The sequence below is a fragment of the Lampetra planeri genome, chromosome 15 (genome assembly GCF_965212315.1).
Source record: "Lampetra planeri chromosome 15, kcLamPlan1.2.h2, whole genome shotgun sequence".
Lineage (NCBI taxonomy): Eukaryota > Metazoa > Chordata > Hyperoartia > Petromyzontiformes > Petromyzontidae > Lampetra > Lampetra planeri.
This window is the reverse complement of record NC_136121.1, coordinates 7,416,473-7,443,701: the sequence shown is the minus strand read 5'-3', so window position 1 is coordinate 7,443,701 and position 27,229 is coordinate 7,416,473. Positions and strand designations below refer to the sequence as shown.

The following is a 27,229-nucleotide window of genomic DNA, read 5'->3' as shown; positions in this document are numbered from 1 at the left end:
TGCTGTGTCCCATGTGTGCTCTGTGTGATCCAATTCATTTTATTGCAAGCATTGCTTCTGACTCGGGCGAATTGCATTTTAAAGGAAAATTTATCATCGTCCTGTGGGAATGGAAATTTTATTTTAATATTCTATTTATTTGCCTTTGGTCTTTCAAGAAGCTTGAGCCTAACAAAGAATGCCCAGTGACACACCACAACGGCCCCTAGCTAAGTAAAGGGTGGTTTCTAGTCAAGAGCACCAGAAAACAATGTTCTGGAAAAAAACACATGAAGAGGGATAAATATTAACAGTTATGCTGGAACGGAAAGGACTTTGAGAAGGGCATTGTGATTGCTTACAGACTCAGAAAGGTGAGCGAAGAGGGGAACTTGGAATGCGTTCAACAAGAAGGTTGCATCGTTGCCCTCACATCATCATCACTTATTATTCTAAGTCTCTCTTTGCCTGGGGACCAATCACATCTTCCTACCCTGCTTCTCCAGTGCAGGCCATGATGATTATGAACCCAGACACTCCTATGGGTTTATGTGTGTACAGAGTTCAGAATGTGGTGGGTGGTTGCTCAACCCAATGGCATGCAAGAGTAGTCACGATATTATGCTAGTATATAACCCGGGGTGACATTTACACCTCAAGCCTAACTGTTCTTAATGTTACGCTGTTTATTCACTGCTCTAAGAATGAGTTAATGCTGTAAAACATCAAACTATGTGCATCCGGTGGTTTTATTCATAGTTAAACAAGCGTCCCGGGTTGAATGGCCTTTGTCACTTCTTACAATCGACATTGGAGAGGCGGACGGGGCAAGGTGGAGAAGTGTCAATTGTCCATTACACATCAAATATGCCAACTGGGCATTGAATGTGTTCCTCGATAATACCAGCGGCTGCGTGGCCCAATAGGGCACATCAGCGGTTGCCTTGGTGAGGTCTTCGTTGTTTACACAGACGCGAGAATTGTGAAAAGAGTTTGTTTCATACTTCACGACACGGCAGAGGCCGCCAGTCACAAGGTGAATGCGGCAGGAACCTCGGGGGAAGAAGTTTGGCTTCTTCTTCAGTCGCAGTAGCCATCGAGAACCCACATTTGGGGGAGTAATTGGTTTCAGCATTCCATTTGCTGAAATTCCATGAGTGTTTAATTGGTTATTTTTAAAGGACAGATTTGTAGTGTAACAGGTTTGGAAATAAATGATTATGATGAATGGTGGTAGCACGACAATAATGGATGTAAAAAAAACACTTTACATAGAGACAGTTTTTGTCATGCTTCTTATTTCTACCTGTTGTTTTGGCAGAGTAGTTTGTGAGAGGCTAGTGTGTAGCAAGCTCTTACATAGTAAATCCCTCAAAAATAACTACGAGGCCTGCCCTTTTCCCTAGCTCCATTGGCCAGACAAGGATTTGGGAATATGCCTTTTGGGTAGGGTTGGGTGTGGGGGGGGGAGGGTTCAAATTCCCTTTTCATTCTTCTTGAAAGTTTTTCATAACTCTGCCCCAACACATTGTGGGGGGGGGTGAGGAGTGTGTGGTTGGTGTTGGTGTGGGGGTGGGTGGGTGAGTTTCTGCGAGGGGGATGTGGTGTAACTGCTGGGGGCTTTAGTAGGGGGCTGTGAATGAGGGAGGGGGAAGTTGCAGCCAGGCTCTGGAGCAGCTGTTTTTCATTAGCTCTGCTGCATAACAGCTCTCTTTGGCCCGAGCCGTCTGTGCTGGGGAGCATAGAGGAATGCTGGCGGCAAGGCCCTTCGCTGACTTCAAGCCTCTCCTCCAGGGGCATCGCGTTGCAAAAAAAAGAAAAATTGATCCAGTTACTTTTTAATTAATTTGTTAGTTTATTTTAAGACTCGCTATCTGGGAAAAGTAGCAGTGGCCCAGCTTGTTGTGTTCACAAAATAGTTTTTTTTTTTTACCAGGTGGCAAGCGGATACTTACTTGCAAACCATCCAAAAGATTAGGATATTTTAAAGTGTTATTCACAATTTAGCCAGCCTGTATTCTGGCGGATATTATTTTTCACATATCTAGTGTCTATCTATACATACGAGCACATTTAACATTTAGATACACTTTATATTCATGTCAAATTTTTTAAATTTTAAAAAGTACATTTTGGCATTACAGAATACACAATCAAAGTTCACACTCGCGTACCATCAGAATTTGACAGCTAATTTATTTCATGGGGATCATTTAGATTATTTGTTATTTGGCTCAAATATTTATTCAGGTTGCACAGCGAACTGGATATTTGGTCATATTTGGTACATGTTGTTACCTTGACAGTTGTAGCGCAATGTCATTGGGGATAAGATGAGCCAACGCTGAAGTATCATTATAATCGAGACTGCATTCGTGGCTGGCATGGCTGACGACGCATTCCGGGTGCTCCGTTATTAAATTGGTTGCTCATGGAATCTCAAATAGCCACTAATATTCTTTGGTTCTTTCGGTAAAGCCGTGTAGATAGAACAAAATAAAAGTAAATAAAATTAAAACTACGACGTTTCGATCACAACACATGCGATCGTCTTCCTCCTGAAGATCGTCATCCTCCTGAAGACGATTGCTTGTGTTGTGATCGAAACGTCGTAGTTTTTATTTAATTTACTTGTATGTTTTTTTTATATCTATGTGACTTTACCGAAAGAACCAAAGAATATGAATTCCTGCAGTCACAAAAGTTTTAAGTAAAAATTGAGTCGCTAATACTTTACGTTATATAATGGAACATGGGTACGGGAGTGAGCGAGAAGGGGTGGATGGGGAAGGCTGCTCAGGAAAACCTCTTGCATTCCTTTTACGAAGATTGTTTTGCTTCGCAAATGTCCAACCTGACGCTTTGGACATGTAATCACTCGCCGACATGTGCACTCGCATCCACATGGATGCGCCAACGTGTACATGTGCGCGTAAATTCTCTCCCCCCTGGTTCTTGTTACTGCAGATGCCTTCTGGAATTCATCCCACTTGACTGATCACCGGAGCCATGTTCTGGGTTTTATCCAGCACGGATCGCTGAGCACATGGCCCCTAAGCCCACCTCCGAGTCTTATAGTTCTTTTTATATATTTTTTTACCCCAGTGGTTCTCATTAAGGCACAACGAGTAATTGGATTCCCTAAAAACCCACAAACATCAGTCAGTCACGTTGTGATTAGGGACGTGAATGCAGAATTGAGCTGTGCGTTAATTTAATCAGCCAGTTTGAAGTGTATACTTGCAATGATAAAAATGTACAATTCCTGGTTGGAATGTACTTCATTTGCAACTACGTTACTTCAAAAGCAGTTGAAAAAATGTCTTTCCTTTGTTGATGAGAGGATGACAGATATCTTCTTGTGTTAAGTTCGTTGTCCTTCCCCTGCACTTTCTATTAGCATGGCTCATTATGTACGCTGCAAAAGAAGTTCAACATACATACATTTGTTTTATGTTCCTTTATCAATCCACTGCAGGATGATAGGCTCCTCACGCCGTATCAGTAAAAGGGCTTTTCTGTGCATACTTCACCACATTGGTCAGTGCAAGTTGGTGAAGGGTGTGGGAGCCCAGGAACGGTTCGGATTACACTCCGTCACTGATGCTAGCTGTTGCATGGAACTCAACTTCGGTCACTGTATTCACAGTGCGTGCGTTGCTCTAACCTCTGGCACCGCTCACTTTTCTGCATCGTCAATTTTAATTCGTGGTTTTTACTCCTGGTTTCTGATCCTTTAGTGCAGAAGGGCCGCGATTCCTTGCCCTCAGTGCTGTCGACGGTGTCGTCGACTTTAATTACCCCGACTTGAAACGACACCGATGGCGGTGGCGGCGGCGGCGGCGCCTGTGGCAGGTGGCCCTGCTGAGCTGTGCCGCCCCTGGCTGGCGGGGTGACCGTGTTTAATGAGCCTGCCCCAGTCCCGTTATTAATGCTGTCTCCGCGGGGCGCCGCCACTTCCCGTCCCGTTGGTCAAGAAGGGTCAGCGGCTTTCCCCTCGGCTCCTGGAAATTAAACGAGATTTTAAGCCACTCGCAGCTGCCAGAGAGAGTTTGAAATTATTACTTTTATTATTTTCTCTGGAAAGAGTCTGCATTAAAGGATCAGGACCTCAAAAAGGCCTTAATCGGATTTTGCGAAAAGTATTTATGATACTCCTTGATTTACGTGGGGAAAAGTCACGTGCTCTTCCGTCTCCTTTGCCTGATAATGTTGTCAGCATAAAAGGGTTGAATGAATGGTATTCTCTTTTAAATTTCATATTATACCACCAGTGTTATGAACAAAAAATACTTTTAAGTTAAACTTGAAAACCAATATAAAAAAAAAATGTAACAAGTGAGAACTTGTTAAACAACCAATAATTACGTAAAAAAGCCATTAACTTTTGCTGAATGTTATAATTCCATCTTAATGAGTGTAACACAAGTCGACGTGGGGTTCACATACTAAGCTAATTAAACACTTGTTGTTAACATGAATATTTTTTTACCATGGTAACAGTCAATTACAAAAACTGCAGTGAATGCAATCACAAACGCTGTTGTGTATATGTATATACACGTTCTATATACATAGAGATTAGATGCATTAAACGTTTCTAAGAACATTAACAAATTAAGATTTTAAGATAATCTTGGATTTTCACTTTAGTTTAACGTGAAATTGTTGGACCGACGGACACTCGCGTGAGATTATAAGGCTGCCGACTCTCCTGTCACAAACTAAAGTGAGCGGCTGATTTGTGTCTCCTGTGCTGACAGGGGCGTTCCCAAGTTCATGCGGCGGATGCGCACTCCAGACTACAAAGACCGCAGTGTGTTTGGCGTTCCACTGCTGCTCAACGTGCAGCGAACGGGCCAGCCACTGCCCCAGAGCATCCAACAGGCAATGCGCTACCTTCGCAGCCAGTGCCTCGACCAGGTGAGGGGCTCTCTCCGCTTTTCCGGATGCCGCGTCGGCTTAAAACACCGGCCCAGGTGGCGCCACTTGGAGACCCCAGATTGGCCTGTGTGTGCTTGGCCTCAATTCTTGCCCTTTAGACCACCCAGAGGTTCATTACAATTAAACTTTCTAAATGTGTAATCCATAATATCGTCTAACAATGCTGCTGTAAATGTATTTATAAATGGCACCCAGTCTACTAGCCTGTTACATTCTGTACGTTCAGTGTCATTTTTTTAAAATATAAATATGCAAATACACTTCATATGTAAGAAATGTATCCACCAGCTTTAGGCATAATTATAATTCTAGCATTTAAAAATGATTGGCCTTATATCACACGGTCATACATCTCATAACAAAATTAACTGGCTTTGTATTTCTACCACTGGCACCGTCAGTGCTAGGAGATCCTAGCACGATTGATGTAGAAATGTAATTAAACCTCTCACTTGGTTTTTGTTGTTGTAATTTTCTTACTAAACAGGTTGGGCTGTTCCGGAAGTCGGGGGTCAAGTCCCGCATCCAGGCGCTGCGGGAGATGAACGAGTCCGGCGCCGAGAGCGTCAACTATGAGGGTCAGTCGGCGTACGATGTGGCCGACATGCTCAAGCAGTACTTCCGGGACCTGCCTGAGCCCATGTTCACCAGCAAGCTGGCCGACACCTTCCTGCAGATCTATCAATGTGAGTGCACAAACCGTTTATGCAGCTGGCTCCGAGCGCAGCTTGCCTCGCATTTTAACTTAAAGCTGTGAGCGAGCGTGCGGTTTCCATTTTGGTGTTTGAGGTCCGGTTTTAGCGTAAAATTTTGGCATTTGGTTACCAATTGTAGTGATTCAAATGTCACCATTGTCTCCCAGAAAGTGTTTGCTTCTGCATGGAAATAGATTTCAAAACATCAGCACTTGACTAATGACACAGTGATCGATTATTATGTTCACAGTGATGAAGATAAAGTAAAAGGTTTTTTTAGAAAGTTTGGGAATGATGGGTGGATCCCCATACCCATTAGTGATGTCATCTGCGGCAGTTGTAATATGTTTGCATGTTAACTTCTGCAACACATAGTGCTGGGATTATTCATACTTGTTGTTGGCCTAAAATGGATAAAACAGTCCAACATATGGAATGGACGGGTGTGAGTATGCCTTAAGAGGTTCGAGCCACAAGGATTACTCCTTAAAAAAGCACTTGGACAGGTTCTTAACAGCACTCCTTTTAGACACGGGCTGGAAGCCACAGAGTTCACAACATACCAGGGACGAACACAGGTGTGCTCAAGGATCGTTTTTTTCCCTCGTTCCCCATTTTCTTAGTCCCCTATGGTGTATGTTGAAGTTGAATGTTTAACCCACTAAACATTTACTCCGAGCATCCAAGCACTCGGTGTACCCCTTGGGGGAGGCGTGGCTGGTCCGAAAAGCCAAATAGGAGCCACGTGACTTAGCCAAAGGAGTATTAAAAGGTCGTGGCTCGGTGTTCTCACGCAAGAGAGAGAGACGCGCCCTCCCCCATGGGTGAAATTCTGTTATAAGCAGACCATTAAAAAGTTGAGGTATCTTTTGGTAAAGTAGGAGCAGTGCAACATCGGACACGCCATTTTTTGGGGAGAAAAACTTTTCTTTAAAAACGTGGCGTCTTGTAAAAAAAAAACAATACAAAGTATGAAAGTATGATATCTGACAATTTTAATGCCGTTTGATGAAATAAAATTTGTCCAATGTAAAAAATTACTGGAAGCCACAGTTCACAGGTTTATTTGTAAAGGCAGCTCTGCGCAAACTCTGGAAATGTATTGCCTCTAAGAAGCTTAGAAAAAAAGACGAATGTATAATTGAGCCTTGAGGTTTGTCTGGAAGGTTATAGAACTTTTGGACCTCCTGACCTGAATACATACTGCTTTATTTTGTAGAATCTGCTGCAGCACAGGCAAAAACGATCATTCCACATAGCATTGCGTCAATGCCCATGGCACCACCAACTTCAGAACGTCATTCAAACACAGTGCTATTGAAGTGGTGTTGGGTTTCCGCAGCCCATGAGTACATGAATAGAGTAACATGGCCTAGTAGCCTGAAACCATTTACCCCTTGTAGATGTTTTTGCCGTGATTTTTTTGTTGCTTCCAGGGTTGTTTTTTTTGCATTTTTTTGTTGCGCCGTTCCGATGCTCTTAACGAGCGCCGCTTGATGCCGTCGCCACCGCCATGTCTGTTCCTGACAGACGTCCCCAAGGAGCAGCAGCTGCAGGCGCTGCAGGCCGGGACGATGCTGCTGCCGGACGAGAACCGCGAGGCGCTGCAGACGCTGCTCTACTTCCTGAGCGACGTGGCGGCTGCCGTGGGCGAGAACCAGATGAGCTCCGTGAACCTCGCTGTGTGCCTGGCACCCTCGCTGTTTCACCTCAACACCGTCAAGCGCGACAACTCGACGTCCAGGTGAGTTGTTTCTGCTACTGCTACTGCAGCGCCAATGCAGCTGGGGTTACGATGGGTCGACCATACCTGGGTTGTGACACTGCTCATGGGGAGCCCAGTTGGGCATTTTATTTATTTTAACGGCCACGGAGTTTATGTGCGTGGATTCAGTAGCCCACATGCTGCTGCAGATGTTAAAGATCCAGTGGGCATCAATTAAAAGGGGTTGGCCACTGTGTGCTGATGCTGTGGCTAAAATGATAAAATACTGTCAGATAAATTCTAAACGTTTGCCTTGTTTAGTTCGTGCTAGTGCCCTGGAGTTGCAGTGCAAAGGGAGTGACGTAAATTCATGTGATTGTCAGGGTGCGACAGAGGAAGTACAGCACAGGCAAGCCGGATCAGAAGGACCTAAGTGAGAATCTGGCTGCCATCCAAGGCCTGGCTCACATGATTGCAGAGTGCAAGAAGCTCTTCAAGGTCAGTATTGGAATGAATTTGAAATATTAATTTATGAGTTAAAGTGTGTTTTGTAAAGAAACCTGATCGTGTTAAGCAAAACCAGTCCAAAATAGTTTTAAAATGAAGCACTCTATTTTTTTACCCCAAAAACAAACTCACGAAATAATGAAATAAATGTACTTAAACTAAAATGACAGAAAAAAAGAATATAAAAATGTATGACATTTGGATAACGTATGAACGATGGCTTACAAATGTAAACTAATAGCAATAGCAACAATTCTCATTGTAATACACGATATTTAAGTCGTCTCGTGCGTGACAGTAATTAATAGAGGTACCATTGTTTCAGGGGCAAAGCTACAACCGGATGTTTACGTTGACAAGGCAGATGTGCTAAAGTCAAGGGCCTTCGTACATTCTTGAAATTGTTCTGCTCTTACACGCTTAAGTCTTCACCTCTTAAAAAAAAAATATATAACGGCGGAAAACCGCTCAGCGCTGAGGGAGGGCTGTAACGTGTCTCAACACGTGTGCACGGACTTGCTCGCACAGATTCCCGAGGAAATGGTGAGCCAGTGCCGGAGTTCATACATGGAGCACGACACGCAGCCCATGAGCCTCGCTGAGCTGGGCGCTCCCGTCACCAACGGAGGAGGCCCCCCGCCAGCCAGCCCCAGCCACCGGTCCACATCGCAGAGCTCCGTGCTGGGCCCTGAGGAGCCGCGGTCCTCCTCGACGAGCTCCATTTCCAGGCCCGACTACCAGGCGCACCTCGAGAGCTGCATACAAGGGCTGCTCAAGGAGGCTCGTGACAAGTTCAAGGGCTGGGTCACTTGCTCCAGTCTGGAGAGCAGCACTGAGGTGGCCTACAAGAAGGTGTGTGAATTCTCGTGTTCACGTGATGTGCGGGTGGCACGTGCCTATAAGAACTGGTGCCGTGATGTACTCGCTGTTGTATTCACTTATCTATCACCGAGTTAGGGGCCATCCATTTAGTACGTACGCATGGAGGGGGGGTTAACCCAAATGGGTACGCTTGCGTATGGGGGGTCTACTGACAATGTACGCATAGGAAACGGGGGGGGGGGGGGGGTGAAGCCTCGATAATAATTTGTCTACATTGGCCTTCAAATGAGTTAGATAATCCGGAGGTGGACTATCTGTTTGCTTAAACACGTTAATATTATTAATCCTTGATCGTTTCTGCGTGGATTAAATATCGTCCATTCTATATGATTTAGGGGGCTGGGGGTGCATTAAGCTTACGTACGCAGGTGGAGGGGGGGGTGTAAAAAGAACGTGTGCGTACAGGGGGAGGGGTCAAGTTTTGACAGATTTTTTGCGTACGTACTAAATGGATGGCCTCTTACCTCCTCGTGGTGTGATTGTCTCGCACAAAGTAAGCATCTGTGTCTTTTATACAATGTTAGTTAATATACATTCGTATAGGATCGAAATTCCACTGCAGGGTGACACAGCACCCATAATACGTATACTTCTAGGAGGCTGTCATATAGTTTTTTGCAGTAAAAATATACACTTATATAATTATCCATTTCTCAATGACACATTGTGTTCATACATTTTTTTAGAGAAACAATTATTCTAAATTCAGTTTTATAACTATACCCCAAACACAGACTTGAAATTATAAAACCCATCACTTGAATGGTCCCATTGCCAATATGGCAAAAATGGGACTGCGTTGTGTCCGCCAATGAGAAGGAAATTAACATCGCTCGCTGTGCACCCTTTCCCCGCCTTCCCCTTCGCGTGCCAGGTCGGAGACGGGCACCTGCTGCGTCTGTGGAAGACGACCGTTGAAGTGGAAGCCCCGCCCCCAAGGGTCCTGCAGCGAATCAGGTCGGAGCGCCACCTCTGGGACGAAGATCTGCTGCAGTGGAAGGTGGTGGAGACACTCGACCCCAACACAGAGGTCTTCTACTACGTGCTCAACAGCATGGCGCCGCACCCTGCGCGCGACTACCTGGTGCTCAGGTGGGCACTTTGCTTCCTTTTGTTCAGTGCCCTTGGTGATGCAGACTTGCTATCCCAGCCACAGTCCACCTTCTTTTCACGCGCCACCAAACTTATCAGTGCTGTACTAGTGACGAATGTCTGCCCTTCGCCAAGCAGATTGCCACCTCTATCCGTTCTAAAGAATCTGTTGAAACGGAACGACTTTGCGTTGCCACAGGTCGTGGAGGACGGACCTGCCCAAGGGCTCGTGCGTGCTCGTGGCCACGTCCGTGGAGCATGAAGAGGTGCCCTGTGTGGGGGAGGCGCGCGCCGTCGTGCTCGCGTCACGCTACCTCATCGAGCCGCTCGGAGCCAATCGATCCCGCCTCACCCATGTGTGCCGCATCGACACCAGGTCGGTCGCTCGGCTGTACTCGCCTGTCTCACCAGCATGGTTGCTAGGGCCTACTTGCCGAGTGCCCTCTCATTGAGAGATGTTTTTTTTTTTAAAGCCGTGTTGTTTTTGTAGAGACACGCTTAGTACAAATGGCTTTGGAATTAAACTTAGGCCCTTGCGTAAAAATGTCCTGTTGCATTTCACAAGCAAAGTATTGTAAGTATTGTAATGGTGTATTTTGTCAATTGAAAGCTGTATGGAGTCTCCCATGCTATGTTAGTCATGAGGGTTGATTGATCATACTTCACTATGCTTGTCAGTGCGGGTTGGTGTAGGGGGCAGCCCAGAACTGGTTCCGAAATCACTTACGACTGATGTTCCCAGTTTCATAATGCTGTGTGTGACCCACTTATGCCACCACTCCACCCATAATTTGTTGGTTAGTTAAAATAGTAGAATATGAGTAACACGTCAATGTATAGAAATAAAATCCAGTATTTGATTGTAAGCACAACACCTGGAAACCAAATGTACATCACATGATGATTATCAACACACTGCATGTGACTGGGCTCTACCTTGTATCCATTTCTACGAAGTTGATTATTGACACCAATTTTTTAAGTCAGCAGGTTGGTGGGCAAAGAAAAGTAAATATTTGTGTGGGCGAGTGCCATGTTTGACTTTTAATTGTTACCAGTGCTTACTGTGGATTGCGTTCTCTCATTCCAGGGGTCGATCGCTGGACTGGTACAACAAGGTGTTCGGTCACCTGTGCGCATCCAAAGTAGCCATGATACGCGACTCCTTTAAAAAGCCAAAGACTGATTTCCCCGAGACCAAAGTGTGATTGAGTCAGAGCCGCGGGTGAGCATTCAGGACGACAAATGCAATGAGGAGTGCATGGACGGATGAGAGATTCGAATGTGATCCTACAGAGAGTGAGATGTAGTTAAAAGTATGAGAAGTAAAAAAAAAACTATACAACAAGAATTTAAACAGAAGGCACTGGCGGCCATCGTGTTGAACTTTTACCTGCGGATTTGCGACGTGGAGGTGGAAGAGCGAGAACTTTTTAGCTTGAAGACAATCCTGATGTGTTCCCAGTCAACTTGCAAAAAAGCCATCCCGGTGATATTTACTGTATTCTCGGCCTGTGCACGCACATGTTTTACAGCCGTTCATGCTGCTCCCTGTTACACGTCTTGGGTCAGTGGTGGGTTACTCAAATAATACTGCTTTCGTTGTGCAAGCGCCTTTACAAAGATTGTATGAAGTTCAGCTTTGCTTCAAAGAAGCGTGTGCTTTTATAATAAGAAGAAAACACCTGCTTTCTGAGTAGGGAGATGAAATAGGAGCAAATGGTGGCGATAAAGATAGGGCAGTGAACCGTTGAATGAAAATGTAGTATTGATTTCATGTTACTGGCACAAAACATACTATATTTGCTTTCACGGTCGCATTGCAATTAAGTATATATTTGTACACATGTTTGCCTAAATGTGATGAATTGTCAAAGGAATGTGTCATTTTTGAAGTTTCGGATGTGCTACATGAATATGGTATTTATGCATAATTCCCAAATTTCAATGAAATGCTCAAACATCAGCACAGGACATAGTTAAATGTGCAGCCTATTACTAAAAATGAGAGCACACTTTATCTGAGTGTGCAGTTTTGTTTTATTGTTCGCACTTTTGTTAATTCTGCATATACCAGCTGCCAGATGTTTTGGCTAGCATTTCTTCAAACGGACCTTCATTTTTTGTCAAAACAGCTCTGGTGTTCTACCCAATCACAAAATGTTATGCATCTGTGGTCAGAATATGGAGTGCACAAGTCACTCGGTGCTTTAAGAGATCTGAATATGTAGTGTTCATTCTAATTTACCGCAGATATTAATGGGCTAGATATCCTACTTTGATTTGCTGCACACCCCATCTACACAATGCAACAATCCTGTCACTGCCAAAACATTGTCTTTCAATAGTGGATTCATAGTGTACAATCCTATGCGCTATTGGTGCTACTATGCAGAACAATGCATCTGATGTTGTCATGTGAATGCTCTTTAAAGGTTAACGGACAGTTTGTAAGTAAGGAATTTATTGTCATTGAAAGAAAAACCCTTTTCTTATTTTGCAACCATGTGGCTCAGGCGGCATGTGTTTTTTGTGATCATGCGCTCAAGTGAAGGTAACAACAAGATCTACACTTATACTGTGGTCGCCAAGCTCAGTGTCTCTTTCAGAGGATCCACATGACTAGCAGCCTTAGGCTATTCCTTATGGGGCCTCCCCTCAAGCTTCACCCCCCTGCTTTCCATTGCCACCCTCAAGGGCTCGCAGATTCCCTTTTGCGTTTGCACCTGCACAAGCATTTGCTGACAAAGTTTGCCAAAAAGGCATTTTAGGGATGTACACCCTTTCAATGTACTTCTGCACATTCCACTTGCCAACAGAATTTACCCTGACTGTTCAAATACCCATTTTGCCTTTTAAAGCTTTGGAGCCCTGCAAATAAAAACTTTAGTGAGGCCCAAAACGTTCCTAGTCACAACTTTGGGTCAATCCCACATTTTCTTCTGTCTAAAGAGTAGAGGTAAAAAGTAAGTTTGCATTTAATGTAATACAGTATTTTGTCTTAATGTGATTAGAGGCTGTTTTATTAAGAGACAGAAATACGCCTGGTGACTGTCACCTGAAGTCAAGTTTAGCTTTTTTTAAATGTTTTAATTAACTCCATTTATAACTCTGCATCCACAGCTCTGCTTTGCATTAAGTTGCATTGTACCTGTAAGTGTTTCATTTGCAAACGGTTACTGCATGATTATTGTTTTAACTTTCTTGTACTTAAAGCCATAAAGTGATCCTAAAGCCAGATTTAATTCAACAGCTGCTTGTGCATTTCTAGTATGAATGTAAATCGTGTTTTCCCCTCCACTCAGCGTGCGGAAATTGCTTTGCGATTTAGACAACGTATATATGTAATATTCCATCTACAGTCAGTATTATTCTGCCAGGACATGTTTGTCATCTGTAAGTAACTATTTATACTCCAATTTTTATATATTTTATATGCAGTATTTTATGTTTCAAAGTTTGTGTAAATAATGTTTGCGATGTGTTACGAATTAAAGGAGCTATGTTCAATAAAGTATTGGTTCCTAAATGTGCATTTCAGCGTGTGATGTCCAAAGCACTCATTAGGCTTTAAATATCCGTGTTGTTAATGCAAACAAAATGTGTGCGGTTTTTACAGTGTTTTATTTGGCTCCGGATGGGCTGCAGGCTGTCTTATGTGTTCGCGCAATTCTTTCCGTTTTCATACGTGCTCAGACGGAGGAAGCTCATGGCTTCTACAGCTTTCCCGTTGATAGCCCCTGCACAATGTAATGCATTCCACTGGATACGGTGCAGTAGATTAGCGTTATGGGTTTTTTTTTTACAATTTTTTTACCATGGAAGTAAGCTGACATGCAACATGCTGCCTTGTCTAATACTAGCTGCCAGTGATAATGTATGTATATAGGTGCGTCTTGGCTATAAATGGCACGACAAATATTTTCCTAAAGCGTGTAAAGTTTTTGGGCTTGCGGCATGCCCCCTATTTAAGCAGCGTTGTGTTGATGAATGTTCAGCTTTTGTTTACAAAAAACTAATTCAACACTCCCTGAAAATCACAGGAGGATGAGCAATTTCACAACCACAAGAACTGAATTTAAAATCTGTGCTGCTTGTGCAGAGAGGCAAGTGAGCCTTTTCGACATAAACCACCAACTCAAAACATGACGTATAAACTCTTGGTATGCTTTTGAGACAAAAATATCACTTTATGGAAACGCAAAGGGAATTAGTTGGAGTAGATGCTGATGCTTTCAGTAATATTTTAGTCCGTGGGTTTACTTTTTGCCACCATAGGAGACGATGCGGTGGACGAAATTGGAATTCACGGGGGCTTTGAGCATTCCGAGTGACTGCAGCACAAGGGATCTCTTTCTTCTTCAAACAAGTTTAGCCAGATGGCAGCACCAGGCAGAAACCTTGGAATGCTTTCCCCACATGTCTTAGAAAGTTTGGGGCTCCAACAGGGGAGGAGCAAACAAACTTTACTCGGGACTAAGTCTCCCACGGGTGTCTGTAATTAAAACATAAGGCGTTATATAAAGACAACTCGGCCTGGTGCTGCGATGACAATGGTGTAACACTTTTTTTACACTTTTATTGAAATGTACATGTTTTTCTCCAGTTTTTTTTTCTAAATTCAAAACGAACTTGTCCAAAGTACAGTAGTTCCTAAATTAAAAAAATCACATTTTTAATTTCTTAATTACCTCATTGACGTTCGCACATCTATTAAAACAAAACAAAAGTTTGGTATAAAATTGTAAAAAAGAAATGGTTTGCTTTTCAGCATTCCAGTTAAATTTTTTTAGCATGTTCACCCACGTGACAACTTTATTTGATCAACTCAGTTGTGTTGTGGAGGGTATAGCTAAAAATTGGTGTTATACCTGTACGATATTACACAAGTAACGAATTCATTGGTTGTGAAAGCCAATGTACAAACAAGTTTAACATCTATTATACAGATTTTTTGGGTTAAAACGTGTAAATATAAATGTGTCGTTAACCCCGCCACTACTCGACACAGCCAATTAGTAAGGTTTGTCACGTAAATAGAACCTGCTAATTCGTTACAAGTACAGCACACCGGTGTGTTGGAGAGCAAAGCCACAACATTTACAATCGGAGTACGACGTTTCGCCAGTAATTACAACTAGCTTCATCAGTTTAACACTTTAAAACATTGCACCAGGGCTTTATCTTCAACCCACCAAGCAGCCAAAACTATTTCCTTCAGGAAACTGATTTTTCTTTACGTAAAGGTCCAGCCCTGCAATTCCCATTGTTTCAATTGCTGAACCAGGAGGTTGAACGGATGACTGCTGGATTTTCATATCGATTGTGTTAATCATGACGCCACATCAGCTGCTTCAACGTTTCCTAAAATGTAATCGCAGTTCTAAGCAGGCCCGGGGTGTGTTTACTTTCTGAAACGAAGTCGAAGGTAGAATTTCCCACAAAAGCTACGTTGGCTTATATTCCAATAGATACAATAATTAATCCAAACTGATACTTTAATGTATAAACTTACATGTGCTGTGCGTTACTGTGATAGACTTTGATGGACCTCAGCACAAAGTTGGCCAGTATTTGGAGTAAAGTGCAGAGTGGTGGAAGTGTGGAATGTGTGCTTCCTTGTGACTCGTCACACCGGAGGAACTTCCTCCATCGGAAGTGGATTTTTGTTTTTCTTCCCCCACATTAAAGCTGTGATTTTGAAATCAATCATTCGTAAAGCACCCTAGGGGAAAACGAGGCTTCTTGAGGACACCACCAAGCGGATACACATGCCAATTAAGAAGCAAGCATGACCGTTCTCAAGTACTGTACTTGGCAATGCACCTTATGTTCAGGGCAAGTTAGAAATCCAGGCTTAGAAGGTCAACATTAACAGTTGTTTTACCCCCTCATTTATGTCAGCATTTTGAGAAGGCTCCATGGCATAAGAGAACTGGAATGTACGGTGCAGCGACTTGACTGGAAACACTAGAACATGTACAGGTCGTAATAGTTTGAATTATTGTGAAATATGATCTGTAAAAAAATGCGTGTATAGAGCAGGCGTTTCTGAACTTTCGCATGACATTTAGTATTATTGTAGGTGCTACATGCTGCACTTAAAGCAACAAAGTTGCATTATCAGTGGTGTCCACGTGAAGTCACAATACACAGAACACGGTGTGATGTCACAGTGCACAGATCATGCTGTCATGTCAAAAAGTACGTGATGCGACAGTGGCCAATAGATGCCCCTTTGGGGTACAAAAACCTGGGACATTTACGGGAATGATATCTTATAACATCACAAGAGTGAAGAACTACTGCGCCACTGCCTGACAATAGCCAGGACGTTTCATGTCCCTGGATAGCTGCCTCAAATAAGACGATGATCCTGGGAAAGCCAGATTTTTTGTGATGATGCATTGACATTTAGCAAAAGCACTGCCCTAAAAGGAAAACATACAATACAGGGCGCTTTAAAACAAATGTTAACACTTATATGGGACTATTGTTTCTAATGGAAAAAGAATGGGTAATACACTAACATGATAACAAATGTCATGTTAATAGCTTCAAATAAGTATCCACTTCTTCGCCATCATTATCAACACATGCCTGGAATCTTCTCCAGGTGGTCTCCAGAGCCTGGAGGCACATTTCTTGTGGTATTGTTGCAAATTCTCACAAGTGTTCACATTATTTTTGAAGCACCCTGTATAACAGGCGATATTTTGGCCAACGGCTCGCATACATAGCAGAACATATATAGTGTATATATGCTCCGGGTAGTGTTGTTAACGAATTTGTTGAGTTTTATGGGAAAACCAGGACAGGTGGAAATCCTAGTCTCAGCGGCAGCTCGGGTATGAAGGCGATGTGGTTGATTGATACGTGCAGTGCTGCAGAGTTTGAGATATGTGGTAAGAGAAATCGAGATTGGGATTAATGACAACTCCAAGGTTTCACACACTGCAGTATTTGCCAGCGTAATGTCAGAGTTTAGGAGGTGGTCAGTCGTATATAGATTCTTCACTCACGTTGTTGCAATGGTGCACAAGCAAAATAAATAAAAACCTCAAACTTTTTGTATTTCACCAGGTAAGGCCCACTGAGTGTATAGTTCTGTTTCAGATGCGACCTGGCCACACATAATCGCTCAACAAAGTGGCTTATCATGTGGAAATGTACAGCAGCCAAATACTCTAAACTCATGTTTCTAAATGTGGAGGGAAAACCGGAGGACCCGGAATAAGAATCCATGCGACCACTTAGAGAGAGAGACATGAAAACTCCAAATATACAGCAGGCGTCAGGGTCGAAATCGAACCCACGACCTCCTCCTGTATACCTGGCGAGGGAGTTAACATCTCATCACCAATATCTCGCTACACATTCAGATTCACACGGTTGGCTACGTACAGTGCAAAAGAATCTCATACTATACATACATTCCCCAAGAACACTGTCTTCAAGGAATAAAATAGTTAATTTTTGGCAATGGCCCTTCATTTTAAAGACTTTTTATTTACACTTAAATATTAAAATATTAAAAATCCATTGTGCGGCGTCCATAAAAGTGTATTGGGGTAGTCATTTAAAATTAGATGACCTCTTATTTTCAACCTATTTATAACCCTACATCATCAAAAACTAACATTATTCGTGGCCAGATTCCTATTATCCCCATCCAACTTTTGCGGGACAGCGATTTTTTTGTTTTTTTTACCCCACGTTAAAGCAGACTAAAATCGTGAACAACTCCGCGGATAATACAATTATCTATGTTATTCCCTCAAATCAGTGCCGATAATATGATTTCCCCCCAAAATTCACTCATTAAACTGTTCGTGTGACATCAAAAACCCCAAGAACCACACTCGAGTGACGTCACCGCGGGGTTTTTGGCGGGAAAGGCCGCGTTTGACAGGGCGGCGCTGTCAACTCTCGTGCTTAAACAACAAACACACACCGTTATCAACAATGAGTCTCTGGGTTGACAAATATCGACCAACGTCTTTAAGCAAAGTCGACTTCCACAAGGAGCAAGCGATTCAGCTCAAAAATCTGGTAAAAAAAAAAGTCCGCGCGGCCTATACTCGTGGTCGGGCCCCCCGCCCTTGCATGGATCGGCTACCGCCTCCGAGGCGCCGTTTCTCGCGAGGCCTAAAACAGCGACCCGGCTCCTATCCCGGGGAGTCTCACGTTGATTTAAATACGAGCGTTATTGTCTTACAATTCATTATTCGCAAACGCGTGCGGGCTTACACCGCATCTGCAGGAAGTAAAACGTGTATTTATGTAGTGTGTGTGCAATATTTGATAGTTAAATATTAAGGGATTAACTGATTTAATTTGGCAGATGCACAAGCGCACATCGCGTTTAACATTAACGCGATACTGTGTCACAGAAAAGTATATACTACACAGCAACAAGCGTAAGTTAAAATATTTAATACGGTAACTGTTTTTCGAAGAAGGTTCGTTGGATAATATGTGCCTGTTTCAATTATACGGCGATGTAAATGATTATTATAAGAGTCTCAACGATAGGGCGAGCGGCTTCGCAATCGTAAAATTGCGAGTGGCATTCTTTGTGTTGCGGCTGACTCGGCCCATCATCTCTCCGTAATTGATCAAATATATATATCACTTTGTGGGGAAGTCAACAGTGGTCCTATGAATAGATTCGTCTACGCTATAGGAATGGGCATTTTTATCATTGGCTCAGGGCTGTACAGAGGTGAGCGCTATCAATTTGAGCAGGAATTCACTTCTTCTTGAATGACTAATATCAGGCGTTTTCTTCAGTATAGTTTTAACAATATTGTGACCTAACTGTGTTCGAAGGTTTATTCTGTTCATTGTCCCACTGGCGATGATAACAGTACAATTGTCAGTATCGCTTTGTAATCACCATACTGTTGTAGTACATGTTGTTTATGTCGTTTATTGTGAAGATTCCGTCACAGTTCCTATGATCACTGTTTTCTTGCTTTCATGGCTTTATTTTGGTGATTTCGAAAAGTTTTTTGGTTTGGCCATATTTGTTTGTTGTAATATGGAGTAAGACTGATGGCCTTAATCTAAGTTGTCTTGTGGTTGTTGTTGTTTGACTTGCATCACACTGGGATTTGTGCACACAGCGTTGGTGTACGGTGCTTTTTCTGCAATATTTTGCTGTCTTTTCTTGGATTTTCTGTTTGCACTTAGTCACATAGTCACTTTAAGATGTTTTCTTGTTCATGTTTTTGTTTGTTGCGGTTGCACCCGATTCAAGAGCCGAATGGCTCACAGGGCTATACCTAATACTTGAACTTGAACTGTTATCTATGATTATGACACCCAATCTGGTATCCTACCTTAATGTGGTCTCATCCTGGGTTGGTTTAAACTTTGAGCATCTAAATTTTTCCCGAAACTGAACTCCTGCACATCGCTAAACACTTCACTCTCAACAAAGATGTTATACATTATTGAAGCCATATTGACCCCGAGCTCTCATTTTCCTTCTACATTTTCAGCTCTGCAGGAGTCACCTCCACACGTGCAACATCTTCCACACCTTCCATTTGCTTGACTCATCTACTGTTAAATCTCTCATCCATGCCATAATCACCTCTTGTCTTGGCTACTTCAACGTCTTCTATGGCCTCCCTATATACAAACTTAAAATTATTCAAAATCCTCCGCAAGAATCCTCGTCTCCACTGATAAAAGAGTCCACGTCACATCAGTTTTCAGATCCCTCCATTGACTCCAATCCAGTCCTTTCCTCACCATTTTAAATATCTTTAATGGGTTTGCCCCTGCCCATCTTTCCACTCATCCGCTTTTCGTACTTTACTTCAGAATCCAAGGCCATCTGGCAAAACCATCCTCTTAGTTTAACACGTAGGCTTTAGCGACCAATATCATCCATCTTCTCAATAGAGGAGGGTGCTCCTTTTCTGCTGCCGCCCTTAAAGTCTGGAATTCCCTCTGCCCACCTTGTTAACTCCCTGCCCATGTTCAAGTCTCCTCTGTCTTTTGCTGTCCTCCATCTGCAAGGTGATCCAGTTTCACCTTAAATATAAATACCTCCCTTTTGTCTCCACGATGTGCATCTCCTTAATTTTGAACGGCATTTTGAGATGCAGTTTCATTAAGACACTATAAATTGAAACTTGTTTATATTGTGTATGCATGGCACAGCTCAGTTGTGTCAACATCTCGTGCTTGATTAAGCAGGAGAGAATTAATATCCAGATTAACAGACCAATGAATGAACACAGGTGCAAGGTGGAGACTTCCCTCACCTGTTGGTGTACGGACCATCGGGTGCCGGCAAAAAGACGCGCATCATGTGCCTCCTACGTGAGCTATATGGAGCCGGTGTCGAGAAGTTACGCATCGAGCATCAAACAGTCACGGTGAGTTGATATTGACACCCGTGTTGTCTGCAGGCCATGGAAATTGGGTAGTGCATGGAGGCTCAATTTGTTAAATAGGATAATCAAGTAATGCTGGTAGTATAAGGGCAATAATAGCAAACGTCATGTCTTTGTGCTAATACTGGGGGCCCTGTGTGAACAGGAGGAAAATTACTCTAATTGTTGAATATTTACAGTATAACATTGCAGACCAAACTTTTGCATATAGATACACTTTTGTGTATTAACACACTGATTTATAAAAGCTTAACTAAAAAAAATGCGTGTTTTTGTATTATTTAAAATGATACTTGCGAAATTCAAGACATGGCTTGCTGGTAATTTTTGTATATTTACAATTTTTCTATCAATAAACACATTAAACTACTCTGTAGTAAACAGAAATATAAGTATTTGAACTTCGTTATAGTATGAGAATGTGTGGTTTTTAATGTTTATTACGCTAATATTGTGCTTCATTTCAAGAGTTGTAGAATAAGGTCATGGTGGACATGGTGGTTTCAGCATTTGGGCCATATTTGTACAGATAATTGTTTTTACTATGTTACTGTGAGGCTATCACAATATGCACTTTAAACTAAATAAAATCCATCTTTGTATGGTTTTAACATGTTTTTCAGACTCCTTCAAAAAAGAAGATTGAAATAAGCACCATAGCAAGCAACTATCACATTGAAGTCACCCCAAGGTAAGCATGATAAAGAATAATGAACAATACAAATATGCATTATTTTGACATACACACTAGTACATCTTGTATTCAATTCTTCATGCAGTTTGAAACGTCTTCTATTCCAGTGATGCAGGAAACAGTGATCGTGTTGTGGTCCAGGAGCTGATCAAAACGGTGGCGCAATCTCAGCAACTTGAATCTGGAACCCAAAGGGACTTCAAGGGTAATTAATTAAAGTAAACACATTCATGTGACCTAGACACAGTTAATAAGTTAATATATTGCGTGTGTTTTGTCTGGATCTTCCATTTACATTTAAAATGCAATGTTCGGTACAGTATTTTATATTGTAGGTGGTTTTTTGATTGATAACACTGTTTGTGGTCTTATGGCCAGTGCATGATACATAATAACCAACCCTAGCTAATAGTTATTTATGTGGACATGTCGCATGAACTAATGGCCATTTAAAGTATCGATATTCTAAATACATCTGTTGGCCAGAAAGGTGATCATAAGATGGTAGTACAGAAAGTGGGTTCATGAACCTGTCATTGTGGACCTTTGAGTGTTGTCCTTTCATAGACATGACATCCTGATCATTTGAATTGCTCCCACATGCAAAACTTATATTTAAAGAAAACTGGCCCAACATCCCATTGCAGGAACCTACTGAAAATAGTATTATGGGCTTTTATGGAGAAATAAACAATGTTATTATTCTAATTATTTTCTTCTACATGTTACTTGATGCTGGGTTGGTAGTGGTGCTGCTTTCGGAGGTTGACCGGCTCTCAAAGGATGCCCAGCATGCACTGCGTCGCACCATGGAAAAGTACATGTCGACCTGCCGCCTCATCCTCGTGTGCAACTCAACATCCAAGGTCATCGCACCCATCAGGAGCCGCTGCCTGGGCTTGCGGGTACCGGCGCCCACCGTCGATGAGGTGGGGCAGCGAGTGCCAGTCACCGACGCTGAGCTTTAAGCACTGCTCACACTTAATCCCAACATAAGCACTCTTAGCGATGGTGTTTCCTACCCAGAATCAATCATGCAAATATGATCTGTTGACCCATAACACTTACACCTATGTTTTTAACCTAATTGTAATCCTAAATAGAAATACCAGACTATAATTCCCAGCTCTTAGCATTAATATGGCTAATTCTATTCATGATTCTAAGAGCAATCCTGACAAACCCTCAGCTATTAACTGAATTCCAAACATTGCGATATACATTTATCTGAAACACAACATGAATCTTCAATAGATCTTTAGCCTCTACATACAATATTAAGACCCAAAACTGACTTAACATTTAAATTAATCACTACTCAACATTCTAACAAATTGCATTGAAAATCCTATCACTTCACCTTCAAACGCTATAAAAACCTAATCCTTATGTACATACAATTTGGTTGTCATAACAGCAGGGGTACACAAGGTTTTGAAATTCATGGTTACATTAAAATCGTCCCTGAACAATTAAATAACTTTAATTTAATTGTTTCTTACCACAGGGTACAAAACGTTTCTTAATGTTTTTTGTTGCCTAGTGTTTTGGGGAATCATTGGTAAGGGAATGAATTACTTCTCAGTCCTGACTCGTCTGAAAGCGCATGTTGTCGTGTGGTCACCCCTGCAGGTGTGCCAGGTGCTGGCGATTGTGTGCAAGAAGGAAGGGCTCTCCCTGCCACCAGAACTAGCTCGCAGGATTGCTGAAAAATCCAACCGCAACCTGCGCAAAGCCTTACTCATGTGCGAGGCCTGCAAAGTGCAGCAGTGAGTGGACGCAAGTTGGTTACTCACCAAGTCACATTTTTGTGGAAAAAACATGTTATTTGTCCACTAAATATCACAAGGAGAGTGCGATTATTAAAATATTTCCAGCTCGGTCCATTGAGACAGTGGAAACTAATGTTTCTCATGTTCACATGCAGTCAAATACATAACTATTACATGGCACGGCCTTGACTGTAGTGATGCATATGAATGTAATTTATATCTTTGGAATGTGAATAGTTACTAATCATATGATTCTCTGAAGGTACCCATTCTCAGCGGAGCAAGAGATCCCAGAAACCGACTGGGAGGTGTACCTACGCGAGACAGCTACTGCCATTATCAACCAGCAGTCGCCCCAAAGGTGGGATTGTTTCTATTTAAATTAAACTCGTTAATTTTGTATAGATCAAGCAATACAAATGGGAATATATGCACACCAGGTTCTGGGGGCATGGAATCAAATTTGTCTGACTATATACAGGTGGTGCTGAGTGAGATATACCTTTCGAACCCTTCTTCATATCTCTTATATGTATATTGTCCCTAATTTACTAAATTCCAGTTATTATGCTATATTAGATAGAGTTGAAACGTAGACGTTGTACCTGTTTGAACGTATATGACTGTTTAGGTAAATTGTTGTAGCGCTCGTTTCAAACCCCATCATAGGCCCATCATGCATGTGTAGCGTCCTCTGTCACTTAGGATGCTGTGGTTAGAAACCTTTAAGTATGCAGTTCAGTCTTCTTGTCAATGGATGTTGAATGTCTTATGGTAGGTTTTGCAAGAGCATGCATTTGTGTTGTAACGCCACCAAACCAGCTGCCTACGAAATTAAACATTCAACCTCCAAGCATAGCAAAAACACGCTGTAAATATTCCCGTATGCATTGTATTTGAGATTGTAAATGTCTTCATTCAAAGTATATTGTACGTATGGTATTAAGGGTGTCTCTTGAATTGCTCTTCAGGCTGCTGGAGGTGAGAGGGCGGATTTATGAGTTACTCACTCACTGCATTCCTCCAGAAGTCATTGTGAAGGTGTGTGCCTCTCATTACAATTCATACACTGGTCTGTCTATTTAAATAGATTAATAAAATACAAACTCATTGCATTTATGTGTAGGTATTGGTACATTTTATGGGTCTTCATAATCAGTGGCCATGAACCAGTTCTCTGCTGCATGTTCTAAGTGACCATGTAGTTTGTCTCAAGCATTTCCATCATCATTCATTTAACTAAATAGGATTAAAGTACGTGCTATGACATTATTATGTGTTGCTTGTATTTGTAGCAAAATTATTGCATTTCTACAAGTTTTCTGTAATGGGTATGGGGGAAAAATTACTTCAAATCAATCTTCCAATACTTTAACACATTCTTCAGTACCATTGAAAAGGAAAATGATATAATCCACGACATTTCCCTCAATGGCCTTTCTTCATTGAACATAAATGAAGAGGCCGGAGAGAGAGTGGTTAAGCGTTGCAGACTGCACTTTACTTCATGGGGGCATGATGAGAAGAATATTTGTAACATTTTCAGATGTTTTATATTAGCATATGAATATGGACACATCAGCAGCTATTGAGTAACAGACAAACCCATCAATAAGCAAAATGGTATTACTAAATAAACTAGTTTGTATTGAAAGTTGAATTATAATATTTTGCTGACACATTGCTTAATGGATAGAACTGATATAGGAAAATCAATGAAACCATAATTAGCATAACCACTGCTTCAATGTTTTTTACCATTTTAAACCTTTTGGGTTCAAATGACGAGCTTAAATTGCACAAACAACTTTCACATAATCAACCGTGAAACTGACCGGTTTCCTTACTTGAAAGTGATTTGGCATGCATTTTATCCTCTGCTTAACGGAGTACTGGTTTGCGTTACGGTTGATGTGCTAAAGCGCAAAGTGTGGAACGTTGGCTCCCAGGGCCTTCTCACGGAGCTGCTCAGTAACTGTGATGGACAGCTCAAGGCGGATGTGACACAGATGGCAGCGTACTACGAGCACCGACTGCAGTTGGGCAGCAAGGCCATCTACCACCTGGAAGCCTTTGTGGCACGCTTCATGGCTCTGTACAAGCGTTTCATGGAGGACGGCATGGATGGAATTGCCTTTTGAGAAGAGAGAAAGCAAACGAGCAACCTTGCCACTGCCCTCACAGCACCCTCCTCTCCTCAGCCACCACCCGCACACATGGTTGTTGAGACTTGTCACGAGTGACAGGTGGACAGAGGGTACATTAAAAAAAAAGAGAAGTAAATGAAAAAGGTCACGTACCTGCAGTGATTGACGGGGGGGGAGGGGGTGACACGGGCGAGCTGACGCTGAGTGAGTGAGGGCTCTTTAAGAAAATGCAGTGGAAATGGCAGCAATGGTTGCTGACGGCACATTCACACACCAGCACGACATGCGGGTGCACTTGCAAATGGAAATTGCCCCACGTTTCTTAGCAAAGTTTGGAGTGCAACTAAAAAAACGAATGTACAAAACTGTGGATTAACTGCCAGGCAGGAATGAGACGGAAGGATGTGGGGTTGATTTTCATTGCTTACCGTTGACAAATGGCTTTCTCAGCCGAGTCGTACACATTTCAGGGATTGGTAATGCACACTAGTTGAGTTTCTCTATTGGCATGACTACTAGGATCACCATGGACACCTTCTATAAGAATCCTGTATTTCTTACACCTGTTTAATGGACCTCCTGCCAGTTAAAATGGCATGTGAGCAACAGTTTGAGAATTTCCACATGCATCGCTTTGACCTGTTTTTGAGCTTATGGAAGTTTAAAAAATATCTAACAAAAGTAAAACTGTCAACGCATATGCAAGGCAGGTTGGCATGTCATGTATTTCACAGTATTTCTACACGTGTGACAAATTGCTGAAGCCTCTGTTTAAAGAAAGGACCATGGTATTTGAAAGTCTCGTGGTGGAATAGACGATGCTCAACAGTAAAATCCAACATCTGCTCTAACTTCAGTTGCAATGTTTCTGATAGCATGGGTTTTCAGTAGTAGAAGACAAATATTTGCCTTGCAGGCAAACAGTTGAATGTGTGCTTTGTATCATAAGGTATTTTTGTTGTGAAACCTGTAATAAAGGTGTTTAACGCTGAAAGTTTGATGTTTGTATTGAGGCGTCGTGTATATTTCGATCTCCATGGTGATTTGGTTCAGTCTGTTTCATGGGTGTTTAATTGTCAACATTTCTGGAGAAAATATCGGGTAAACAGACTGAAAATTACTATATTGCCAAACCGCAAAACAAAACACCATGGCCTTGATGGTCTATTTTCATACGTGTCGACAGGTCTTTCCTTAACTCTGTTCATGGAAACAGCAGGCACATTCCTGAAAATTATAACAGTCTTTGGACAGCCGACGTTTACGATGAATGATTATGCAGTATTATGTAATTAGAGAATTTAGTATCTGCGACATCAACATTTTGTTACGCCTAAGTGTGGTTGTTTGGTTATTTTTGTCTGGACTGTCTGTTCATTGCAGAACTGCATAGTTTTGTAACCACAATAGCTGGAGAATGACCGCAGGGAAACTTCACGCACAGTGATAATGTCAGTGTGGAATGCAGCTGCATTAATTAAGGAAGGATTGGGAGTAAGGTTAAAGAATAATATCAGTTTAATCGTATAATCACATTAGCTCGAGTGTTATTGTCAATAACGAATAGTTCTTTAGTGTTTACCTAACCGTGTGCGTGACATCAGCCCGAGCTTCAAAAACATTCGATTCCCTTGAGCATAAATGATAACAATTTGAAGCAGGGTTTGACTTTAAAAAATTGTTTCGTATTCTGTATTCAAATTTTGATGAGCTTCAAAACAAACCTGCAGTTCTCCCCTTACCCCAAGTACATTATATACGCAAAATTTGTGACATGAGCATGAACTCTAAACCACCATAAAATGTGAAGGCTGCAAGCAATTTTAATGTAACATTAGCAAATTAATCATCTATCCCTAGAGTTACCAAAAAATATAGTTCAAATGAAGGTATCGCGTGTGCCATCACTCATGATTAGCCTTTTTTAGTTTTTTTTCTTCAAAAAACTACTTGGCCATAACTAGTCAAACAGTGATAGCATCTGGAGTCGGGGCTTGCCTTTGGGGAATGCAGTGTGCGCTGGCTCAGGTTTTGCTTTGCTTGAAGCGCTTTGTCTCCACGGTGCTAAGTGTACATCATCACCCTCTTTTTATTTTTTTGTGGTGTCCGTCATTATCTCCGAGTCCTCCCAAGGGAAGTGTGATTTATGTAGGATGCTGTTTGGACAGGCGGGTGACTGCTGGGTCGCTCATCACCTTTTGTGGTTGCACTTATTTAATTCTTATTTTTTTAATGTATTAAGTCACAGGTTTGTTTAACTGGTTCCAGTGTGAAATGGTTTTGTATTTAGTCGATGAATGAAACTTTAACAATCTGTCCTTTAATTATAGAGATACAAAAATATACTTTCACTCTTCTTTCTGTTTAAAAACAGTTAAGCTAGAAAATAACAAATGGGCA

The 27,229-nt window shown here is 42.1% G+C and overlaps 2 protein-coding genes across 4 annotated transcripts in view; both read left to right on the top strand.

The window, feature by feature from the left end:
- LOC144722650 (rho GTPase-activating protein 7-like) overlaps positions 1–13,333 on the top strand; it is a 155,299-nt gene extending 141,966 nt beyond the window's left edge. For all 3 annotated transcript variants that reach the window (XM_078600918.1, XM_078600919.1, XM_078600920.1), the window contains 8 exons: positions 4,743–4,902; positions 5,411–5,609; positions 7,149–7,362; positions 7,707–7,821; positions 8,359–8,682; positions 9,587–9,804; positions 10,004–10,180; positions 10,895–13,333. In XM_078600918.1, the coding sequence (XP_078457044.1) occupies positions 4,743–4,902; positions 5,411–5,609; positions 7,149–7,362; positions 7,707–7,821; positions 8,359–8,682; positions 9,587–9,804; positions 10,004–10,180; positions 10,895–11,012 (1,525 nt within the window). In that variant the 3' untranslated portion in view covers positions 11,013–13,333. The remainder of the gene's footprint in view (positions 1–4,742; positions 4,903–5,410; positions 5,610–7,148; positions 7,363–7,706; positions 7,822–8,358; positions 8,683–9,586; positions 9,805–10,003; positions 10,181–10,894) is intronic.
- Positions 13,334–17,658: 4,325 nt separating this feature from the next.
- RFC3 (replication factor C subunit 3) lies at positions 17,659–25,823 on the top strand. The gene is made up of 9 exons (XM_078600917.1): positions 17,659–17,856; positions 20,061–20,198; positions 20,840–20,907; positions 21,018–21,115; positions 21,658–21,839; positions 22,543–22,679; positions 22,945–23,043; positions 23,654–23,723; positions 24,632–25,823. The coding sequence occupies exons 1-9, from the start codon at positions 17,770–17,772 to the stop codon at positions 24,821–24,823; spliced, it is 1,071 nt and encodes a 356-aa protein (XP_078457043.1). The 5' UTR covers positions 17,659–17,769; the 3' UTR covers positions 24,824–25,823.
- Positions 25,824–27,229: the final 1,406 nt, after the last annotated feature.